The sequence below is a fragment of the Diplotaxodon limnothrissa genome, linkage group LG9, assembly GCF_057381915.1.
Source record: "Diplotaxodon limnothrissa isolate DT_005_m linkage group LG9, D_limnothrissa_male_GT1.1, whole genome shotgun sequence".
In the NCBI taxonomy this organism is placed as follows: Eukaryota; Metazoa; Chordata; class Actinopteri; order Cichliformes; family Cichlidae; genus Diplotaxodon; species Diplotaxodon limnothrissa.
The window spans coordinates 15,060,967-15,083,618 of NC_140604.1; the positions used below are offsets into that span (position 1 = coordinate 15,060,967).

The 22,652-nt window shown below is 40.3% G+C and overlaps 1 protein-coding gene across 2 annotated transcripts; it reads right to left on the reverse strand.

The window, feature by feature from the left end:
* Window positions 1-1,403: 1,403 nt before the first annotated feature.
* LOC146625357 (E3 ubiquitin-protein ligase RNF31-like) lies at window positions 1,404-21,952 on the reverse strand. 2 transcript variants are annotated; one of them, XM_085362783.1, is made up of 24 exons: window positions 21,781-21,952; window positions 19,807-20,012; window positions 18,858-19,004; window positions 18,595-18,750; window positions 18,451-18,507; window positions 18,157-18,292; window positions 17,339-17,500; window positions 17,094-17,244; window positions 16,642-16,793; window positions 15,633-15,769; window positions 14,297-14,521; window positions 13,831-14,172; window positions 13,142-13,327; window positions 12,848-13,054; window positions 12,579-12,752; window positions 11,378-11,476; window positions 10,257-10,346; window positions 9,975-10,089; window positions 9,686-9,798; window positions 9,217-9,327; window positions 7,232-7,280; window positions 5,804-5,900; window positions 3,583-3,748; window positions 1,404-2,427 (listed from the first exon to the last, which is right to left on the reverse strand). In XM_085362783.1, the coding sequence occupies exons 2-24, from the start codon at window positions 20,008-20,010 to the stop codon at window positions 2,380-2,382; spliced, it is 3,324 nt and encodes a 1,107-aa protein (XP_085218909.1). In that variant the 5' UTR covers window positions 20,011-20,012; window positions 21,781-21,952; the 3' UTR covers window positions 1,404-2,379. The 2 variants fall into 2 exon arrangements, with proteins under 2 accessions (XP_085218909.1, XP_085218908.1); XM_085362782.1 differs by having other exon boundaries at window positions 14,297-14,524.
* Window positions 21,953-22,652: the final 700 nt, after the last annotated feature.

Here is a 22,652-nt window from a genome sequence, read left to right on the forward strand (position 1 = left end):
GGTACGTGTGGGACGTGCTGGACAAACAAGTCCGATCCATGGACTGAACAGTTGGTAGCAACATGGGGACCAACACAATATTAAGCAGGTGATCATAATGTTACACCGGATCAATATATATATATATATACTAACAGCAGAGATTCTATAAATGTTCAATGATGTTTTTTTGACTGAATGATTAATTTATTCTTTATTCTTGTGCCTTTTTTCCTTACCTTCAGGTCCTTTTAATAAGAAAATACTAAATCTCCAAACCATCAATTCACTGTAGTGTGTTTAAATTCAAGTAAATGTTCTTTAAACCCTCTGAATGGTTTTCCTTATCCTTAAAGTAAAACAAATGAATCTCACTGAAATACAATCACAGAATAATAACTAACATAAGATGTACTTTACATTTTAAATTTAAAAAGTTCTTTTTTGTGTGAACTTAAAGTTTTAGCTTGGACTTTTTTCTTTGATACAGAATTAATTAAATGTTTTATTTGATAACAGTTTTGCTTTCGCCTACAGGGTTTCTAAGTAGCGGTGCTGATGCATTCAGGAAAAAGAGGAAATCTCCTCTCCTTACACAAGTTTGTATCATTTCTTTACACTAACCTGTAATCTTATTGTTCACAAATGTAACATTTAAATTATCATTAAAAACAACACTTTAAAAGTCACATTTGGCTAAATTAACTGTATTAATGAAAACACCACAAAATCTGTCAAAACAAAGGACATCAGTAACTCCACTTTTGTTAAAATAATCATTCTATTTATTGAGATGATTTTCAACCTCATCTCCACCCATCGGTTATAAAGCAGAAAAAACTAGAAACTCTCAGACAAAATGTTAAAGATTGAAAAAACAAAAAAAAAACCCAAAAAACCATTTTGGTTAATAAACGTACATTTATTCTGAAACAGACGTTTCCATTTTTTTAACTGGATAAATCAAACAGAGTTTATTACATCAAGAGCCAGCTCCACACCACAAATTATTTCCTTTCAAATCTTAAAATTTGTGCATCACTGCTACCTAAAAGGCACCAGACGTGAGAGCAAAAGAAAATCACAAATGAATGATTTTTTTAAAAACCCATTCCAAAGGTTTATCTCCTTCAAAATAAAACAACAAATTTCCAATACATTTAAAATAAAATAAACATGCTAATTAAAAACAGTCTGAATATAGAGAGGTGTACTACAAAGAGATAAACTGGTTAGTTGGGCATGGCGAGCTTTAAGTCAGAGTTTTCACTGTGATGAAGGTGGATCTCTTAAATGAACATGAACCCTCAAAGTGCTTTTTACTACAAGCCTCATTCACTTCAAGCACACACATTCATACAGCGCTTTTATTCTAACACACACACACACACACACACACACACACACACACACACACACACACACACACACACACACACCTGCTCTACCTCAGTGACCACAGGCTCAGTTTAACCTGCTAGATCACCATGGTAACTAATGCTTAAGGCAACCTGGTCCTGTTCTATGGAAAGCAGGACTCTGCTTATGGAGTTAACGTCAGCTTTAAACCTTGCTGTTCTTCTTACAGGGCTACATCGCCATGGTAATTTATGCTGCAGCTACACCAAAGCACATATGAAATCACCTGAAACAGTGCATCCATTCCCCGTGGAGCTCAGTGTTTTTAGTGACAGTATAAATAATAAGCATCAATCATTAAATGCAGATTTTTAGGAGAAACTTTATTTGTAGCTTTTTTTCTCCGTTTCCTGGAGTTTTACAGCAGTTTTATTATTCTGTATTCAGTCTGAATTAAACGACAAAGCCTGTTGAATTAATGGAATATTTATATTTCATTTATATTTATTGTATCCCGATGATGGAGCATTACTGAGTCTGTTTTCTGTGTTTAACCTGTTCATATTTCTCTAAGATTACAGCTTTAGTTTCCTTCATATGATCAGCTGCTGTGCTGCCAGTTTTCAGTCCGCGATCGGTCACATGCTACAAACTGTCTGGTTTGATCATTCGAGAAGAAGCTCTCATCTGCTACTGTCACGTTAAAATTGAGGTTTTCTAGGCAAGGCTAAAAGCTTTCTGTGGCACTCATCTTTGGCTTCATTTTCTTTTAAAATATATCATTCATCTCTCTCAGTGACCTCTGATTGACGTAAATGGCATTCAATCATCTTGTGAAATAATGCGTCAAACACCACCTTTAATGTGAGCCCAGACCAGAAAGCTTCCATTAACAGAGAAAGTTGAGAAGCAGCAGTTATCTCTGACTGGGATTTTAGGTTTTGTCAAGCCAGCTAAAGCGGAGAAAGCCCAGCTTTGTTGAGCGTGCTTCATAGTACACTCCTCTGATGTGGATCTGGGTGGAAAAAAGTCTGGAAGTCTTCATTTGTTTCGAGGAACTTTTTCTCCAAGAGGAACCTCCATCAGTTTCTGTGGGGAGAACAGAAATCAGCTACATGATCTCAACCAATTAAGAAAGAGTAATTATTTGTAAAGGTTTCTGTGGAGAGTGGCCTTCGAACAGCAGAAGAAACATATGACTTGCTTTGACAGGCAGTTTCCTTAAATTCATTTCTGCTTTCTTTTTAAGGACAGATGCCGTGTGACTCCCCATGATCACATATTTTTAGTAACTTTGTGTCCATGTTGGAGTTTGTTTTGAATTTTTATGAGTCATATTTTTATTCCGGTGTTTTGTTTTTACTTGGTAAAGCGTATTGTACCTTTGAATTCTATTTTATCATGTTTTGGTTTTTTAAATATACTTTTTCCAAGATTTATTTTTTATATTTTTAGTGGCTCCTAATGTTTTTCACATTGTTAGTGTACTTAAAGATGATTGTAGTAATTTTAATTGGTTAATCAATGTTTTAAATACATAAAGTAATGCTGGATGTTTTATTATTGTAGCTGATTTTAATTTTTCTTGGTCATCTGTAATTTTATTTTACTGTGAACATTTTATAAATAAACTTGATTTTAGCCTCATTCACTCATATTCATTCATTTATTTATTTGATGTATTTTTTTTATATGAATTATAAGTTAAGTTTGATGGATTTTTTCTGGTTCTCTTATAAGCTATTTTCAAATCAGCTATGTTTATCTAGCATTGCATTACATATATACTTTATATTTAATTATATTTTCTCATACTGTATTTATACTATCTTTACTTTCCATCCAACCAGACTTGGCGGACACCGAGTCGTTCCCAAGCTAGCCAACAGAGATGATCTGTGCAGCTGGTCCTGGGTCTGGCCCTGGGGCGTCCTCCTGGTAGGGCATGCTCAAACCGAGCTCCTCATTCTGTCTCTATGGAGAGCCCTCATTCTTTCAGTCACTACCCAGAGATAATGACCGTAGGTTAGGGTAGAAATTTTTATTTTAATTATTTTTTTAAATCCCCTTTTTCTCTTTTCTTTTAGTTGTTATTGCTTTTATTGACATTCTCAGAGTAATTATAGGACATTTTTTGGTTTGGTTTGGTCATCGTTTCTTTATTTTCCCCTGAATTATCCAAAGTGCCCAGTCCTACTGAACTCTCTTTGTCTGTGTGCATGAATACATTCATCGGCGTCCCACCTTGAGCAGTCGAGCTTGGTAAGCGTTGTCCTCCTCGCCCTCTCCTCGCTGTACGTCCACCTGGTACCTCTCACAGGCCCGAATCACCTCGTTGAGGTCGTAGATCAGAGCCGGGTCCAGAGAGTGAGCGTTTATCAGGCTCACCAGGTACTCCCTGTAGTGCTTACTGTGGGAACACGCATGAATCTTAGAAGTTATCTTCATCAAAGGAGGCACAGATTCACCTGCAATATTTGATTTTGATTTTTAGGCGGTGTGTTGGAAACGACTTCACTCAGCTACAACCTGAACAATCCCAGTATTGACTCTGTGTTGGGTCTCGACCAACATGTGAGGAAACTATCTGACCACCACTTTACTCACAAGCTGCCGTTCAGCTGAGTCTGCTTGAGCAGGCAGTGCAGAGTGGCCCTTTTCTTTGGAAACTGCTGCCACAAATGTTGCCGTGACAGTGAACCTAAACAGTTCAAACTGGTGTGTCTTCTTGCCTGACCTGATTTACTCTCTGAATCATACTTTGGGTTTTAAAAGGAAAAAGCTGATGTTAGCCAGTTCCTGGCATCTCTGAGCAGATACCTGGTGTGGTGATGAATTCTTTTACGGCGTCTTTGTTCCTGAACTCGTCTCAGTTTACCGTCTTCTAATGAGATTACAGTAAATCAGTCGCTCCAGGCTTTAAATCTCATTTTGTTTCTCTTTAAACTTTGGTATGTATTGGAATTTGTAAAATGTTTCAGTGTTGGGGAGGACCTGCGTACGTAGTGGTTCATCTGAAGAGGCTGAAGTGACTGAATAATGCAAGAAAAGAAATTCCAGCATCATCCTGTCTTTCCGGATCTGCTGGATTTCTTGAATGTGAACCCTGATAATCTCTCTGACAGAAGTTAAGACGTTTCTGCACCTGTGTGTATGATTTATCGCCGTCTCAAATGTCGCAGACTGTTTCCATAAAACAACATTAAAACTTCTTTTACGGTTGAACCTCAACTTGAACTAGAAGTTGAATTGGAAGCTTTTTAGGGACTTCATTGTTTAGCTCTATGTCATCACTCTTGGAGGGATGTTTCTGCTGCAGCAGGCAGCTGTTTTGAGCGGAAATTCTTTAAGATGTCACAACACACCACCAGACAGAGGCACAGCTGAACATAATGGAGCCACTGAAGAGTCACATATTTCTATCATGAGGTCAGACAGATCACAGTGGGAGCAAAAGCAAACATTACTAGCGTTTCTCCCACGTGCAAATTGCTGGTTTAAAAAGAAGATTCGACAGGAGTGGAAAAAAAACCAGCAACCAGAAAAAACCCCCAATTTGGACAAACTGGGACTTGAAGAGTGTCAGAGGTTACACGATGAGGGAGTCTTCAAGTTTTATTAAACTCTCAATGTGTGTCCCTGCTGGCTACAAACAAAGAAACGACATCTTATTCAGCCTCGGTTCCATTCATGCTAACATACTGCAGTGCTAAATGAAAAACTATAAACCAGCACAGAAGTGCAAATCACAGCATAAACATTCATCCTTACAAACAGCAAACTGGGCATGAAGGGAAATAAGAGCCGCTGCCTTTGTGCTGGAGTTAGAAAAAATACACCCGATTCAATGTGATGCTTATCTCTACACATGACAAAAAATATATATAAATCTTTAGTGCTGATTGAACCTTTATGTTTATGCTGGCCCTCAGTCATCAAAACTCCCATTTAAGTATCTCGATCACTTCCCCCTGTGTCACAAATCACCTGTGATGCTACAAGCTTCAGGGTACGGACAAAGAAAAAATACACACCAACAACTGCCTAGTAGAATAAAACCATACTCCATATATGTACAGTATACAATTATGTGTAATCAGCAGTGCTATAACATGCACATGTGACACAAGACTGAGAGCACATGCTTCTATTTGATGGGAAGCTTCACCGTCACCACTGACAGGCTTTGACTCTTTGAACACAACAGGTCAATGCAGGACAGTATACAGGTTTTAATGAGCTGTGGAAATCACATGAGAACCGCAACCACAACAATGACAAAACATCTTCATGTGTAGAAACAACAGCAGCGCGTACAAACATATTGAGAAAATCGAATATGTTGAAACAGGAATTAGCCTAAGAGCGCTGTGAGTGGCGTTCTAATTTGAAACTTCCATCGAAGCAATTAAGATGCATGAAAAACTGTAAAAGGAAGCGGACGTGGAAACACAGATTCACTCACTCGCAGAGTCCAGCTTGTCCCGGCTGTGTTTTGATGCCACACGGTGAATCCACCTGCTGACCGCCTTCATCCTTCTGCTCCATCACACCACATTCATCTGCACCAAAAACACAAAGTCAATTAAAATGTATATAAAAACCACAAAACAACAACAACAACAAACAGTCAGTGAATTCATGCTAGAGCTCATTTATTAAATACCACCTGCATTCCTACGCATGGACACTAGAACTAACAGCCCCTTAACAACATCACTGTCATATTACATCATTCCTAAACATCAGCTGTAATCTTGTATCCATTTAAATATTTCTTATGTCTAAACTCCTTATTTACTGAATATGAGCAACATTATCATCATTACTATGAGGGTGATGAAACACCATATGGACCAAAGTATTGAGCCACAGGTGTGTAAAATCAAACACTTCACCATGTAGTCTGCCTTTACAAACGCTTAGGAAGGAATGGCTCGCTCTGAGGAGCTTGAGTGTGGTAATGCAACAGGATGCCACCACAGCAGCAAGTCTGTTTGTGAAATGTCTTCCCTCTGAAATATTACACAATCCGATTGAAGAGGAAGCATTTAGGCACCTCAGCGACTCGGCCTGGTGTCGGGCCTGACCGTTAAAGAGCGGATTACACCATGTGCTGAGGCATAGCTGCCGAGCTGCAAACCTCCCCCGCCATTAACAGCAGCACAAACGCTGTGCACCAGCAGCTTCATAACAGCTCCTGTTTGGTGTATAGCAGGCCCAGTACTTTTATCCATGTAGCGCAGTATTTATTTACAGAGCTCAATTTTCAGATATTATCATAAACAAATACACTGCTATCGATTTTCAAAGATCTAAGAAACAGACACCCTCTCTACTTTTAAGACTAGACTCTTTTCTTTATGATAAAGCTTATAATAAGGGCTGAATCAGGTGACCCTGAACCGTCCCTTAGTGCATTGTGGGAAGTCCCTCGCACCCTGAGCCTATAAACAGCCTGATGCTATTGCAGCATGTCACTCAGTTTCTTTTCTCCGTTGTTTCTCTATGGTTGCAGCAGATGGCTGCCCTGCACTGTGTCTTCCTGTTTAAAGAATATTCTTCCTCCCCGCTGTCACTAAATGCTGCTCAAAGAGGATCTTCCGATTGTTCTGATTGACTCTCTAATATCGTAAAGTCTATGGTAAAATATAAAACACTCCCTCACAACTATTGTTGTGAACTGGATATGCATGAATAAAGGTGAATGCATTTATTTTTCTTTTAATGCTTTTATTGCCAAAGTTTGTTTTTGTTTTGCACAAATGAGAAATGAAATGCTCAGCATCCGACTTCGCTTCTCTAAACATCCTGAAAAGCAAATCCGACCACTTAATTTTCAGAAATTGTTCAGTCATGCCAGGATTCCCATTAACACAAAAAACTGTTTTACCGGTCTGAGCTCCATTAGAGGGATCCGTGTTGAACTCCACACCGCTCCTCTAAGGGCAGAAAAACAGATCAATAAACACGCTCTTTACATTTAGATCGGGGACGAGCTCATCAGGTTTAAACAAACCCTCACATACCATCCACCTCTTACTTATAAATATAATAGAGCCGCAAAGAGACGAGTTATTAGTGAGGATAAATCACAAAATAAAACTTGTGTTGTTATTTGTCAAAAGGCCAAATTCCTGGTGACTCAAAGGGGAGGGGACACACCAAGCACAAACAAAGTTCTATTTACAACAGGACATAGGCTCTATTTACTATATCTGGCACAGTGGACTGTATGAACACAAGGACATTTTGTTTTATCATTTACAATCAAATCATTTTCCCTTTTTTTCACTGCCAGTCAGTTTATCCTCCAGATGACCTTAAATATCTTCATTCCAACACAGCTGATATTACATTATTTTGTCAAAGTGCATTATATTAGAAATACATTTAGAAAATTGGATAATGTGGTTTACATTGACAGAGTACACAGAGCTGCTCAAACAATAATAATAATTAAGCTGTAAAGGTGTAAGCTGGTTTGCGGGGAGAGCACACTAAAAAGAAAATGGACCTCTTTGAAGCCAGAAAACTATCTGTGGTTCTGTGGGACAAAGTCACAATAACACAAACTTAACTATTCCAAAACCTCTTTCTCCTGATCATCGCGAGAGCCCAAGACGAAGCATTTCCTCACCGGTCCTTTTGTTTATTCACTTCTTCTCCTCATGATTTCTTTGATAACATTTATCATCTATTAACAGCTTTACTTTCAGCATCTGTATGAAAGACGCTGCTCGACTTTACTTAAATCCCACTGGTAGTGAGATATGAGCTGGAGTCAGGGTAAAAAAAAAAAACGAGAAATGTTTAAATATTGTTGTGGGAGACATTTTTTGTGTTGTTGCCTTATGTGTGCTACTAAGGGTCACTTTATAGTATGGTGTGTTTATGGGACTGTATTTAAGGTAGACACATGTAATTAGCGCCCGGTGTTATTGGTCGGAAGAAGCAAACAGATTGTGACCGCTGCGCTGTTGTGATGAATGACGTTGATAAAGAGACTGTGGAACAACAAATACAAGTGATGGCAGTGCAATAATATGTTAAACAGACAGGATGAGTACGGCTGGAGTTATTAGACTGTGACAAGTTTCATTCATAACAGTGGCGTCGTGTCACCCCTGCCAACGAACACCTCAGTGGCTTTTATATTCCATTTCGAATATCAACGTTTTTTCTGGTTAATCTGCCCTGGATCACCTGCAGGTCATTTAATATGCTGCTGCTAGGCTCACTACTGGGTCTCACACCAGATCCACCACTCGCCGGCTTCCTGTTCCAGTGCAGCTTTAAGAAAGTGAAATTGAGCTCTTTTAAAATATTCACCTGAGGTCAGCTGACCCAGAGGCCTCCTAAAGGTCAGCTAAGTCACATGTTTTGTGGCAGTTTCTGCTTTTCTGCAGTTCATACTCTGCATTTTGATTCTGTTTCCCTTACTATAAGTTTCTGCAATGCATTTCAATTCTTTAAACTCTGCATTGTCTCAGATTATTTCCTGTAAAGCGCTCTGTGATTCCTGTCAGTATGAACAAACATTTCTCGCCCGCTGTCTGCTTCAGCTCATGGCCGACTGCCATCTGCTTCAGGTAACACAGGAACTGAACCATCTCTCATGGAAAGCAACAGTTTAAAATAAAAACAATTTACTGGGTGAACAGCAGAAGAAAATACATGTGTGGTTTGTGGTTTTTAGCTCAGCTGTGAGAGGACAGGTGGAGCAGGATATTTTAGAGAGTGGAGCCAGGTGGATTCAGCGGCACAGCTGTCAGCTGATATGTAATCCACGTAGGTCGGCTGCAGCTTCCTGTACAACAATCAGCAATGCAAATAATGCAAACAATGCAAAGAAACATACATACGTGAGCGTCTCACCTGTAGAAACGCCTGTAGTCTGGGAGGCTCCCAGTCTCTAAGATAGAAGAGGCAGTCTCGAGGGTGATGAGCGTGCAAGCAATTGAGAGAGCAGTCAGGCTTACATTTAGTCTGCAAAAAAAGGAGCAGCAGGTTTTAGTCAGGTTAAAGAAAATGTTACACTTTTAACTAAAAATTGCAACACTTTAAGATGTGTAATATTTGTCTAAATATATCAGTCTTAAACCAAATTGTATGAATTTTCCAGACATTAGAAGATGAAGAATGAACCAGAGGATGTGTCCTGAAACAAATGAGACTGCAACCTGCAGCTTGTCTCATACAAAGCACATCCTCCCAACAGGCTCAGCCCTCTTTCTAGAGCTGTGATATTATGGAGAATTGGAGCTCAAGCCTACATGCCACTGATATGACAAAGAAAAAGGGGGCTGTCTACCATACAAACATTCATCCTATAATTCACCCTCACCTTGTGGTAGGGGTTGTTGCAGCCACTGCAGAACTGGTACCTGCACTGCGAGCAGCTGAAGTGCATGCAGCCGCCCTTCGTCAGAGCGTACTGGAACCTGCAGTGAGGACATGCTGCAGGAAGATGAGATAAGAGCGAAAACAGGAACAATTGGCACAGATGAAAGCACACATTCAAACTGTGTGTCTGTGTGTGGTGAGGGAAGCTGACTGATGTACAAACAGAGGAGCCAAACATGGAAATGAAACTTGTGGTTGTGGTTTTAGGTCGAGTCTCTGGCAAGCCTTACTAATTCCGTTGTCTCTCAGATAGCCAGCCAGTCCCTGTCTCTGGTATTCCGGGTCATTCTCCCTCTTCCACAGTTGGAACTGCTCGCAGGACACATCCTGGTGCTGAGGTTCCCACTGTGACCAGAGAAGGGGTTAATGATTTGAGTGCTTCCTGTACTGAAGTGGCAAAGTTTCAAGGTTGCATGTGGAAACTTCTGAGACCTCTTCCTTATTTTTAATCAAATGTAAGATAAGATAGACAGCTCCCATGCACAACGGAAAATATTTCAGATTATACTCACAGGTTTCTTGCACTGAGCACAAAAACTCTTGTGGCAAGACAGGCATGTGACCTTCAGTTGGTCTCCCTCGTTGATAAACCCAGACGTGCACTGAGAAAGACAGGAAAGAGAAATGCAATAAAGCTAAAAATCCCTATTAGAAAAGGCTAAAAGATCTCTGCTTGGTTTTAAATAATCAGTAAATACACGGCTGCAGAAAATGAAGGGAAAACGGCCATTAGCAGCCCGTTCTTCTCACTGATGACAGCAGGTTCACACTGAGCACATGTGACAGGCGTCAAAGAGACAGTGTAACAAACCTGCCTGAAAAAAAATAAGTAAATAAAAAATCGTCCAGCGTGCCCGGTCTGGCAGTGGCTCTGTGATTTTCTCTCCCACAATTTGCAGAAATCTGAGCTGATGTGATTTTTTTTTTATTGATTTACTCTTAACAGGATAAGATTTCGATTTTTTTCCCCCCCCAATACACCTGATGTCAGTCCATTACTAGGCCGCTGATTTGAGTGGACTCAGGAGGCTCTTTGACTTTCTAAATGAAATCATATGTGGTGTTTTATCCATTTCAATAATGTGCTCATCCAGAAAACAGAGAATACAGCTGTACCAGGACTGGCTGCGTTTTTTTTTTTAACTTGTATCATAAAACTAAACTAAAGTACCTACAAAGGCTGAAATAACACAAAGCATTTGTGGATGTTCAACTTTTCCTCCACACTTCATGTAAGTTAACAGGCCAATGATTATTTTCTAAAACAACAACAAAAAAAACAACTGTAATCTACAGCACTAACATCCAAAGTTCCTAATTCCTTATTCTTTTAATGTTTTCAAGAAAATTAGTTTGTTTCTTTACTTAATCTAACTCCATATATAAATTTCAAACAACTGCTACAACTACAGGATAAAACTAGATTATTTTGACTCTGAGGTGCGTTCAAGGATTGTCTGTCCTTGTCTGGTTACACTGTCAATAAAATCCAGGCTTCAAAGACGGAGCTTAAAATAACCCAAATTATGTGTTGTATGAAAACTATGGAATGCAAATTACAGGGTGGAAATCTGATTGTTAAGAAGATTAAACGACAGGGGCGAACAAGCAGACTGCGTTACGGTGAACTCACATGACAGCACCACATGAACTTGGGGTCTTTCATGAGAGCGTGCTCGGTCAGCTTTTTGTGGAACAAGTCGTACACCTCAGGCTCCAGGCAGTCCCTCAGCTGGAAAACAAAACAGGACACGAGGCGTCGCCGCGTCGTTATTATAAGACGAAAAACAGCTGCAGGTTTTGATACTAGTTTAATGTCATTTTGTGCACTTTAAACAAAACATCTTCCCCCTCTGAGCACTTCACCCTGTTTAAAAATGACTATGTTGAGATAAATGCAATTATCATGCATGATTACAATCCACAGCATCTTCTAAGAATATCTTAAAGAGCTAAAAATCTGTTTACAGATCAAATTCTGTCTTAATAGCTGAAACAAAGCTCCATTCTCCCATCAACCCACAAATAACCCCAGTTTCATAATTTCTTCATAAGTACTTATGATCACATGGAGAATCAGATGCAAACTGAAATCTTGGCCCTTGTATCTGCAGACGACACTAAAAGCCCCTGAAGTGTTCCCCACAGCCTTGCATACAGTCAGGAAAAGATGTTCAAGCTGCAGTTCGTGAGTAAATAATTATAGTACGCTTAATCTGTTTATACAGCTGTTTATATTGCACATCTGTTTAGGCTTTGGGAAATATGATTGAGACTTTGTCTGTAGTTATTTCTCACATGTAGCAGGAGACAATTCACATCAGGCATGTTGTCGTCTGTGGAAATACTCTGAGGTTTAGGCAAAGGCAGCTGGAGCTGAGAGAGGCAGGACACCCACTTTACTACTAATTCAAGCGGCCATTATCCCCTGTGCTTCTCTCACATCAACACAAAAGGACACGGCACAGACTTTGTAGCAGAGAGAGTGCAGGTCAAAGTGTTTATTATGTGATATGATGCACATGCGCCTCCAACAGGAAATATCTAGAAGAGTTCAGGGCTCAGTGAACGTGTGAAAACAGCTTTTCACAGGCGTGGGGAGGGAATTTGAATCCGGACTGCTGCACTAGTGCCATGTGGCACGTGGTCTCTTGCTCATCCACTGAGCTAAAGTGTTGCTCAGAAATGCCTTTTATTACTTTAAATATGCTCTGTGTCATGTATTTGTAACAAAAATAAATGACCTGTTTAAAGATGCATCTGGTGTCTCTTGTTAAAAATCCTATTTAGGACTTTTCACGTTAATGTTTCCGGCACATTTCCTCTGAGTTCACCTGTATATCCAGCGTGGAGAAGTAGCTGTCCAGCTTCTCTGGGTCGTTGATGTCGGGTTCGCAGCAGCTGGGACACACCATGTCTCGGATGTGTTTGTCTCTCACGGCGATGGTAAAGTGGGCCTTGAAGCATTCGAGGCACACCGAGCACTGACAGGACGTTAGAGACTGCATCTGGAGTACCAAGGGGAAAAGAAAGAGACTTTAAGAGCTGTGCATTAAACATAACTGGTTGCTGCGGAAACAGATCGCTCTCCCCGATGACCCACCTTGCTGCGGGGGAAGATGCTCAGACAGATGGGGCACTCGTTGTTGAGGAGACGCCTGATAAAATCTCTGTCATGTGACTCCTTCACGGCTTGCACCACATCCTCCAGGGAGTAGCTGACACCCGGCTCTTGGAGCAGCGACAGGACGAGCTCGCAGCGCCCCCAGCTGGGCAGGTCATACAATGCCAGCAGCCGCCTGCACGTCCTCTGAAGGGAGCAAGCCAGGTCAGCACAGAGGTTTATGTTAAAATGAAAAAGATACACGTCAAAACAAAAATCTCTTTCTAGTCAAACCTGTTTGTCTGGGTGTGCGGGATCAATCGGCGGCTCGGGCTGGGCCGTCCAGATTCGCTGGTGGAAAGCTTCCAGCAGGGGGCGCTGAAGCAGAGACAAAGCCCCCTGCATCTCACCTCCACTCTGCCGCAGGGCCTCCTCGCATTGGGCCACATCTTGGAAGCCCAGAGAGTGAAGCTCCTTCATCTTCACCCAGCAGGAACAACAAAAACAAAACAATGAAACAAAGGAATCACTTTAAATGGCTGCAGTGAACATAAAAGACTCACATCAAGAGTCTTTACACTGCTGATAAACAATATTAAAAACAGGCATTTGCTCTTTCACCAGTAAAGAGGTTTGAATCTCACCAAACAACAGGTGAGAGGTCCCAGCAGTGTAGTGAAAACTGGGAAGTTCCCAGCAACAACTTGGATTTTTTACATTTTCATTTTAATCCCTGTGAAGTTTAAGTTATAACCAACCACATGTTGTGGAGAAAAGCAAACAGACGTTTTTGGATTTTGAGGTGTGTCAAATGATTTTCTTAAATCAAAAGAAACAATTTTCTGTCGTAATTCACAAAATATTTGCAGTATGAAGGTTAAAAATAAAAAGAGTCCTTTTTGAGATAGAAGGAAGAAAAGTTCATACTTTCTTTTAACAATAAATATGTATTTAAAACTTTAATGTGCTTTTAATTGTCCCACCTTTTCTTTGCGGTCTCTCAGCAGCTCTCTCACGGCTTTGTCGGTTTCTCCTCCTGTTTTCAGCCACGCCAGCTTGGCCTCAGCTCTGGACAGCTTCATGCTGTCACCTATGGAGGTCGGACCGCTCTTCTCGGACTCGCCTCCGTCTCTCTCCAGCACGGGCTGCGTCCCGACACGCCCCATTTTGTAGTTCAGTTGGACTGAGGCGGCCATGGCGCAGATTTCATCCAGCAGGTGAGGCAGCTCTGAGGTCAGCCAGTCACAGGGGTTAACGTTGCTGCCACCGCACGCGCCCAGAGCGGCGTACACCTCCTCTGGGCTAATGCCTCGCTTTTCTGCTTCCTGTGAATGAGAAACGTAATGCATCTTCTCTTTTCCAGCGTTTCAATTCTATAATATTGTAATTTATTTTGAAAAATGTCATTTAAATGTTTTGAGGTGAGTCTGTGTGAAACGTTTGCCATACTCTGATGTGACGGACAAGAGCGAGCCCGTCTTCTTTCATCGTCTTCTGCCTCTTCAGCTCCAGGTTGACTCGGGGCTTCGGCTGTGGCCGGTCCTTAGGTCCGCACGGCGTCTGCTGGAGAGACTGGGGCAGAGAAAGTCCACCAGAATCTTTAGGGGACATGTTGCACATCTCACACACTGTGGAGGCCTTGGTGTTAGCGAAGGTGCAGAATTGGCAGGTCCACTGCTAGAAGAAGAAAGAAAAGCATGTAAAGCAAACACTAACAAAAACTGATGACTTCAAAGGCTTTGCTGGGACACCTCCATCCTCACTTAAACTAACCTGAGTGTAATCCAAGTGAGAATGGCATTCGTGCTTTAAGTTATGTCTGACATTATGGTAATATTTTCATGTGTAGCTTAAACTTGACTTTAATGCTATAAAAAAAGGATTAAGTCCTCCTACTATCTGTGGACAAGGTCTAGATATCTGATTGGTAGGTGGTGATTCAGGACGTCATAATGATCCTGACCATGATGATGATGACAATATGGATCCTGGTCTATTGACTAATACAAGAAAAACTGACTATATCTAGAGATAGGTACAGCTGTTAAGCTTAAAGAACAGCAGGTGTAAGACAGAGGCTACCATGTAAAACAGCGGTCCCCAACGTTTTCTGCGCCACAGACCGGTTTAATGTCAGACAATATTTACGCCCAAGACAAAAACTGTGGTATTTTGTAAATATAATAATAAATGAGAATTCACTGTGTAATTGTGTAACTTTATTAGCAGCGTCCTCCTAAGATGCGCCAACTACATCCTCCTCTCTGGTCGCTATGGTAATATGTAAATATTTCTTTCAAAACAAGACGCACAACTACAACACGGGAAAAGACCCAGGGAAACTGAGTTAACGATAAAAACCCTGAAACACAAATTTCACACCCGGGCCCAAACAACTCATGTAACTGGTACCGGTCTGTGGGCCGGGGTTGGGGATCGCTGATGTAGAATGTCTTACAAACAAGGTCAAACCTAAATATATTGTACATACGATGAAACAACAACATGAGTTAGCCAAAAACATCTCAGAAACATCTAATCAGCAGAATAATTTAACAGCAAATTAATGTTTTTCATTAATCGGTCTTCTTATGAATTCTCTACTTCACTGAAAACCCAACAACAAGTGACTGTAGATAAATGTGTTCCCCGCAGAGCTAAGACTAACAGAAAAGGTTTTCATTCAGCAGGAATCTGTAGTCTCAGTCTGTGCCAACGCTCAGCACAGTAAAGACTGAGAAAATAAGAAACAGGTTAGTAGCGTTATCAGCAGCAGGAGACAAACCTTTGCGTCAGACAGAGATCTGAGGATGGACATGTCAGAGGAGACCGGAGGGCGAGTGGCCAGACGGGGGCGCTCACACACCTCGCAGAGGATGCTGCTGCCCTGATTCATCACAGTGCAGCTCTTACACTGCCACTCTGAGAGAACGAGCACCAACATAGTTCAGTTCAAATCAAATAGTTTTCAAACTTTAACATATTATGCAGAATATTTATGTAAAAACAAATGTTTCCTCCATAATAAGTTAAAGTTCGGTGCTTTTAATAAATTAAAAGCATTTCTACTTTAACTCGAGGGCACAGGGCGTCTGAAAATTAAACTTAAGCCTTTAAGTCAACCTTAATGGCACCTTAAATAAAATTTAAGACAAAACTTCCTGAGGCTTGAACTATTCCTTTCACCACCAGGGGGCACCAGTTACCAGCGTGTATCTCTTTTCAGCTGCCCACTCATATTTAAGAGATTTCCTCTGATGTGACCTTGATGACCTCCCTAGTTTAAAAGAAAGGTGACCTTGACCCTTGGCACCCCCCTAGTGATACAACCTGGTATTACATGCAGTGCAGTGCATGAATTCTTTAACCACAAACGCATAGTGTTTGATGTTATTCTCTTGAAAGCTTTAGTTAATTTTGAAAGGTTTCAGCTCTTTTAAAATACAGAAATTTACTATAAATACCTTTAAAAAATATTGCCTGAGTGTGTGGGCAAATAAGTCAAAAAATACTATGTTTATCTTAAGCTATATCTTAAGTTTCATTCATCCTCAAAACAGGGATTCCTGTCCTTAGTGGGAACTTCTAGGAATTGGTTTCAACCACAGAGAACAATAATAATAAATAACAATTTCCAACCATTTTTTCTTACACTTGGATCTTCCCCTTTTTCTAAAATAACAAAGAGGGTGGATAAGCAAGTGAACTTTAAACTCTATAGGGCCTTTTATAAGCAAATGTGTTAATTCACAGACACCCTGTAACCTGCTGCGTGTGTAAACCTTTGCTCTTACCTGCATTCGGCGATGCAGGAAGTGACATGGTGCTTTCCAGAACAGTGGACACAGCTGTGGCGAGTCGAGGCCGTTCGCAGGTCGTGCAGAGAACGGCTCGCATCTCGTTCACTGTAGTGCAGTGAGAGCACTCCCACGGGGACAGAGACGGGCTGAAAAGCAGCGGAGAAGGACAACATTTTTTTTCAGCTCCTAACAAGAACACGTCTTCAGCTAATCTTCATTTCCTCCACAGCTGCAGATCCCCAGATGTGATAAAATACATTGTTAAGACATTTCAGGGATCTCTAGAGACCCTGGTGTTTGATTCTCAGCAAAAACCTTTGGAGTTTTGATCAAACAAAGTTGGTCCTTTATTGTAACAAAGGAAATGGTGAACAAATCCAGCCTGTGTCCTTCCTGGCTTTGATCTGCTGCCAAATAAAGAGCTGAATGTGGGTTTCTCTTCTCACCTGGATGTTTTAGCAGGTGTAGTAATGGTCCTGTTGTGCCCTTTACGATCAGGGTGGGAGTGGTACAGCTTGTCGCACTTCAGACACAACCTCTGGAGGCATGTGGCGCAACGAGCATGGACAGCAGAAATTCCACAGATGGTGCAGGTGTCTGCAAGAAAAAGACGAAGAGTTAAAACAGTAAGCAGCAAAAAACAAGCAGAGCCGAGGTTTGACTTTTGTTTTGCAGATGTAACTCGGCCTACTTTGTTTGGTTTGCTGTAATTTGTCCCTCTTGTGACTGGCTCTGTTGGGGTGTCGGTGGAAGAGGTCATCGCATGCGTCGCAGAAATGTGGATTGTCACATGACGAGCAAAACAGAGACGCGTCTCCGCCGCACAAACTGCACCCGCTCACTGCAGCAGAGCCTGGAGACAAACACGAAACAGACCACATTTTTAAAACATATCAGGTCGTTGCCATTTTTCACAAAATTTAAATACATCCTCAGATAAACAACACCACAAGATATTCCTTACATTTGACTCTTAAATACATTGGTATACTGAAGAGTTCATGGTTTACTCAGTGTCTGCAAGATCCCAAAATCATCTCCTCTCCACCACTGTGCCCGGTAGGTGTCATGAGGTGTTTGTGCTGATATGCTGAGTTTGGCCCACTCTGTCCAAAGGACATTGTTCCAGGAGTCCTGTGGTTTGTTTAGACGTGTTCAACTTTGCCATGTTCTTCTTAAAGAGAAGAGGCGTTCTCCTGGCAACCCTTCTAAATAAGCCATACTTGTTTTTGTTCTTAACGTAATGACGCAGTGTAATACGTGATATGGAAACTTTAGACCTGAAAGAGGGTGTACTTTTATTTTACCATAACTGTGCGTCTTCAAAAATGCTATACAAAGTTTATAAATTGCTTCGGAGCACAGCAAAGTTTCTAAAAAAGCTTCTTAACTTTGTGGCATCAAATGAAGAAGAAACTAATTTGGTTAAGAGTTAAGAAGAAAAACTGCTGGAATGAAAAAATAAATAAAATAAAAACTCCCAGGCCATCAGGTGTGGCAGTAGCTGACCTGTTGAAGGTTTTGGCACCAGAGCAGGTTTAGGAGGAAGAGGCAGGATCAGAGGTTTGTCCCCCTGCTGCTGCTGCTGCTGCTGCTTCTTTTCCTCTACGGGAAGCTTAGCCACAGAGTCAGTCACCATCTGAGCCTTAACAAAAATAAATAAATATCAGCATGACAAACAAAACGAATGAAGTCTGAAAAGGACAAACATTAAAAAACAGATTATCTTAATTCAGCCTGTTTTTATCTTTAATGAACTTAAATGAACTTTTCGGCCGACAGCCTTTTGAAACGTGTACACACCTTTGGGATGACGAATGGGATGATTTCTTTGAAGTGTTCTAGGTGAGGATGAGTGCCCTGAACAAACAAACATAAGAAAATGGAACATCAAAACTGCACGCACATGTTACCGATGATCAGATCTGCTTAGGAGTCGATACAAACCTTTACTATCATATCCACTTCCGTGCGTAGCGTCATGACCTCCAGCGTCACCGCTGCGACTTTTTCAGTATCCGGATCCTCGACTTCGTCGGGAAAGCTGAGGCCGTCGACCTGCTGGTTAGTGTAACCGTAGAGATAGAGGACTCTGCGGCCTCCCTGTGGACCAAAACCCACATTTCAATCCTAATCTTTTAAACAAAACTTAAAGGTTCTCAGTCAAAGTTTCTGCACAATCTTTGGACACGATGGAGTTTTTTCCTCACTTTGATGGCATCCACTGTAGTCCTGAAAACAGGATTGTTGTGCTTGACACTCCTCCAGTATCTGGGTCTGGTGGGAGAGGTCAGGTTACAGCCATACTTCTCCAGGATGCTCAAGGCTTTGATGAATCGATTCAAAGACTCCAGGACCTGGTGAGAAGAAAAATTAGTATTGATGTTAATCAGTTTGCCTCCATTATTCCATCCAAATGAATTATTTGTGATGATTTAGTTAACAACAATGTTACAATGAATCACAGCTAGCAGATGAGGCTGGTATCAAATGCAGGTTAAAAAAAGAGCTTTCATATCCTATCCTATTCATATCTCCTGTGAATTACTATGCAATACAATACAAGCATCCAGGATACTAATACTTGTTTCTGTTTCTCTATGTCATAGACATTGAAGTGTTGCAGTTTTGCTGCTGAAGCTATGCTATATCCCATGATATCGATACTCAAACTTGATTACAGAAAAGAAAAATGCTCCAAACACTGACTTTATTTTAAGCTCCTGGTTCTGTGTGACATAATAGAGAGGGAAATCCCTATTCGGCCTTCTCAAAATCTTTTACAGAGGGGTAACCAAACAGAAACAAGCTGACATAAATGGGGAGGGGCTAACAGCTCGTTTCAGACAGAGGATGAACTGTCAAGTCCCAGTGTAAAATGCATAAGGATTATTTTGAATAATGAATGATGCAAAGCTACTGTAGCAGTTTAAGATTGGAACAAATTTACTAACAGAAGCCACAGTGCTGAAGATAATTTTTCACTCCCCTGTGGATATCTTCATCTTTGTTTTCATCCAAAAAAATCAAAGATAAGTGTCACAAAATCTTTTTTCCTTAATAAAAAAAAAAAAAACTGAGTAGACCTTTGGGGATCAAACAGACACAGAAATGTTACATCAAACTGCACTAAAGCGATCGTTTAAGAGAAAAGATTACCTCCTGTTTGTTACGACCTGCCGAGTTCTCCTTCAGCATAACCTCAGCTGAGACGTGGCGGTACTTCTCCGACAGAGGCAGCTCGATAGTGGCCATCGTCTGAACGTCGGCCTTCACTTCCTGAGCTGAACCCGAGGACGAAAGGAGAGACTGGGCTCTTCTCCTGGCCTCGTCCATCTGGACGGACGCAGGACTGCTGCTCATTGCTGTTAGAAAGAGAAGAGAACTTTTTAGAGATCGTTCCAGGGCTTCAAAATCGAGGATCAGCTGATTTATTTGGTTTGGAAAATCACTGCAAATTCGCTGTTATTTTCGGTCTGTGAGACGGTTTTTGTAAAAGAAATAACTGATTAGAGGAAAACATAAAAGTCACATTAATGTGCGGCGAGACTCAGCAAAGACTGCCAGAGGAGATCAAAAAGCTAAACTCACAGTGTAACCTCCAAATTTCAAAATACATTAAACCTCAAAATTCCAATAGCGTTTTGTTAAGATGACCAAGACACTCAGTTTATTATTAAATATGATCTGTAAACTACTGTAATAAAGCTTTGCAGGTGTGGCTGTCTGCAGGTGGAGAGCAGGTCCCCTGCTGGTTCCAGCCACGCCTCATTCCACGTTGTTATGCAGGGACCGTTTGAGGCCTCGGGCTGTTTTCTGTCTATCTTACCCTGCTTTCCTGCAGGGTTAAAGATGTCCAGCTTATTGGTGTGTCTACTATGTCAAAGTTCAGTCATGCAGTTTTTATAGATGATTTGTATTTACCAATAACAATCAGGATAAATAAAGATAATATATAAATCATTACCACAGCATCAATATAAGGACCCAAAAATGTCAGCAGATTACTGAAATTATACAAAAGCTCTACAAAGGTTCCCCACAGAAAACTAAATCAGGAATAAGAGTGGAAAGTTGTTTCTGCCAGTGAAAAAAAACAAAAACAAAAAAAAACACTTGTAAGTCAAAAATTTGGGTTAGATATTGAAATTTTGAGATAGTAAGTATTAATCTTTATTATGGTGGCAAAACAAGACTCCATACCTGAGAGCCACAAAAACAGGTATTTACTCTAAAACATCTGTAGGAACGAGGTCAAGTAGTTTTCTACATAACAAATTTTAAATTGACTCTCAAAAAATGATGCTATAAAAACACCTAAAAAGTTGAGCCCTCGTCTTCACTTGAAAAATGACTTTTGAGAAGTCTAATAACAGCAGGGACCTGAACTTTCTGACCTTTCCCATAACTCCTATTATGAAGGGCATCACTCCATAGTTTCTTTTTTATTTTATTTTTTTATGTGAGCTGGTCAAATAAAAGGAATTTGATGAAATGACCCAATACACGGAAGTCAAACACAATGGTTTCATAACAGTGATTACCTGAGTTACCACCTGATTTTTAGACGTTCTTCAACTACATAGTATTAACGCCTGATCACAACTTTTCCACGTGTTCACAGATTAAATACTTAATATACTTTAACAAATACTTATCCTTAAATAAAAAAAATAAAAAATAGCTAGGTGCAAAACTTGCAACCTTGTTTATTATTTTAAAAATCAATCCAAAAATGGCCAATCCACACTGAAAAAGGACACGAGTGGCAGAGGAAGGATAACAACAGGAAGGATCAACATTCAGGTAAATCAAACAGTCATCGGTGACCTTTATAATTGATAATTTCACTTTTAATAAACCATGTGATCTGATGGGAAAGTCCAGGCTAATCATAGTTTCAGAGGTAAACAGTTCAGTATCACATCACAGTCGCCACTTTAAATCCGCTCCCTGCTACTTTCTGTACAGTAAAACATCAAATTAACTGGACCCGACGGTGGATTTTTTTGTCACTTTGACCGTCTTGAAGTCCCAACAATAACAATTCACAGCAGCTGAAAACGAAACTCTAAAAACAGAAACTTTAACACAGCTCCATAACTTAGCTTCATATCTGATCAGTTAACTTACCGCCTCAGCTGTTCTGGCCTTCTTTTAACGGTTATTTCTGTCGCCTCTTCTCCGAATAAAGTCTTTACATTTCCGCCAGTAAAGTCAGCATGTTTTAGATTTCAAGCCAGCGGTTAGACCCTCTTCTACAGTGAGCTCCTTCAGTCTGTCTGAAGCTAGCTTTATGCTTTAAACGCGGAACTCCTCCATACTTCCGGTCTGATTGTGATCTTTTCAAAATAAAAGCGGTATTCCAGTAACAGTAGTCATGAAAATGATTAACTTTACTATGTATGTATTTATTTATTAAGCTCCCAGTTGTATCATGCCTAAAAAAAATTTAAATATTTAATTAATTATGACCAGCGACCAAATTATTAAATAATTATTTAATTAATTTTGTAAATATTTCATATTATATTTACATTTTTGTTAGTTGTGACACATTTTACCAGCTTTTTGGACAAAAAAATGTGCCTGAGTCTGGTATTTTATTATCTGTACTATCTTTGAAAAATAATCATCAGTGATGCAAATTTGTATTTTTCATTAGTTATTGCATTAATTTTCGTTGTTTAAAACTACTAAATTATTTAAAACTACTAAATTAAGAAAACCTAACAAAAAAAACATCCCCTCCACTCTCGCTGGCCACTTAATTAGTGACACCAGCTCAGCTGCTTGTTAATACTAATATCAAATGAGCCAATCATAAGGCAGTAACTCGAACTGAGCATGAGAATAGTGTAAAAGGTGATTTCAGTGACTATGTCATGGTTGATGTTGCCAGATAAGCTGGTTTAAGAAACTGCTGATCAACTGGGATTCCCCTACAAAATCCTCTCTAAGGTTTACAGAGAATGGTCTGGAAAACAGAAAACATCCCGTCAAAG

Coding starts and splice junctions, on each gene's coding strand:
- LOC146625357 (XM_085362782.1), bottom strand. CDS start 20,010: ATGAGCAGCAGTCCTGCGTCCGTCCAGATGGACGAGGCCAGGAGAAGA. Junction 17,245..17,338: donor ATTACAGCAAACCAAACAAA/GTAGGCCGAGTT, acceptor TTTTTCTTGCAG/ACACCTGCACCATCTGTGGA. Junction 13,055..13,141: donor CCGCACACCCAGACAAACAG/GTTTGACTAGAA, acceptor TGCTCCCTTCAG/AGGACGTGCAGGCGGCTGCT.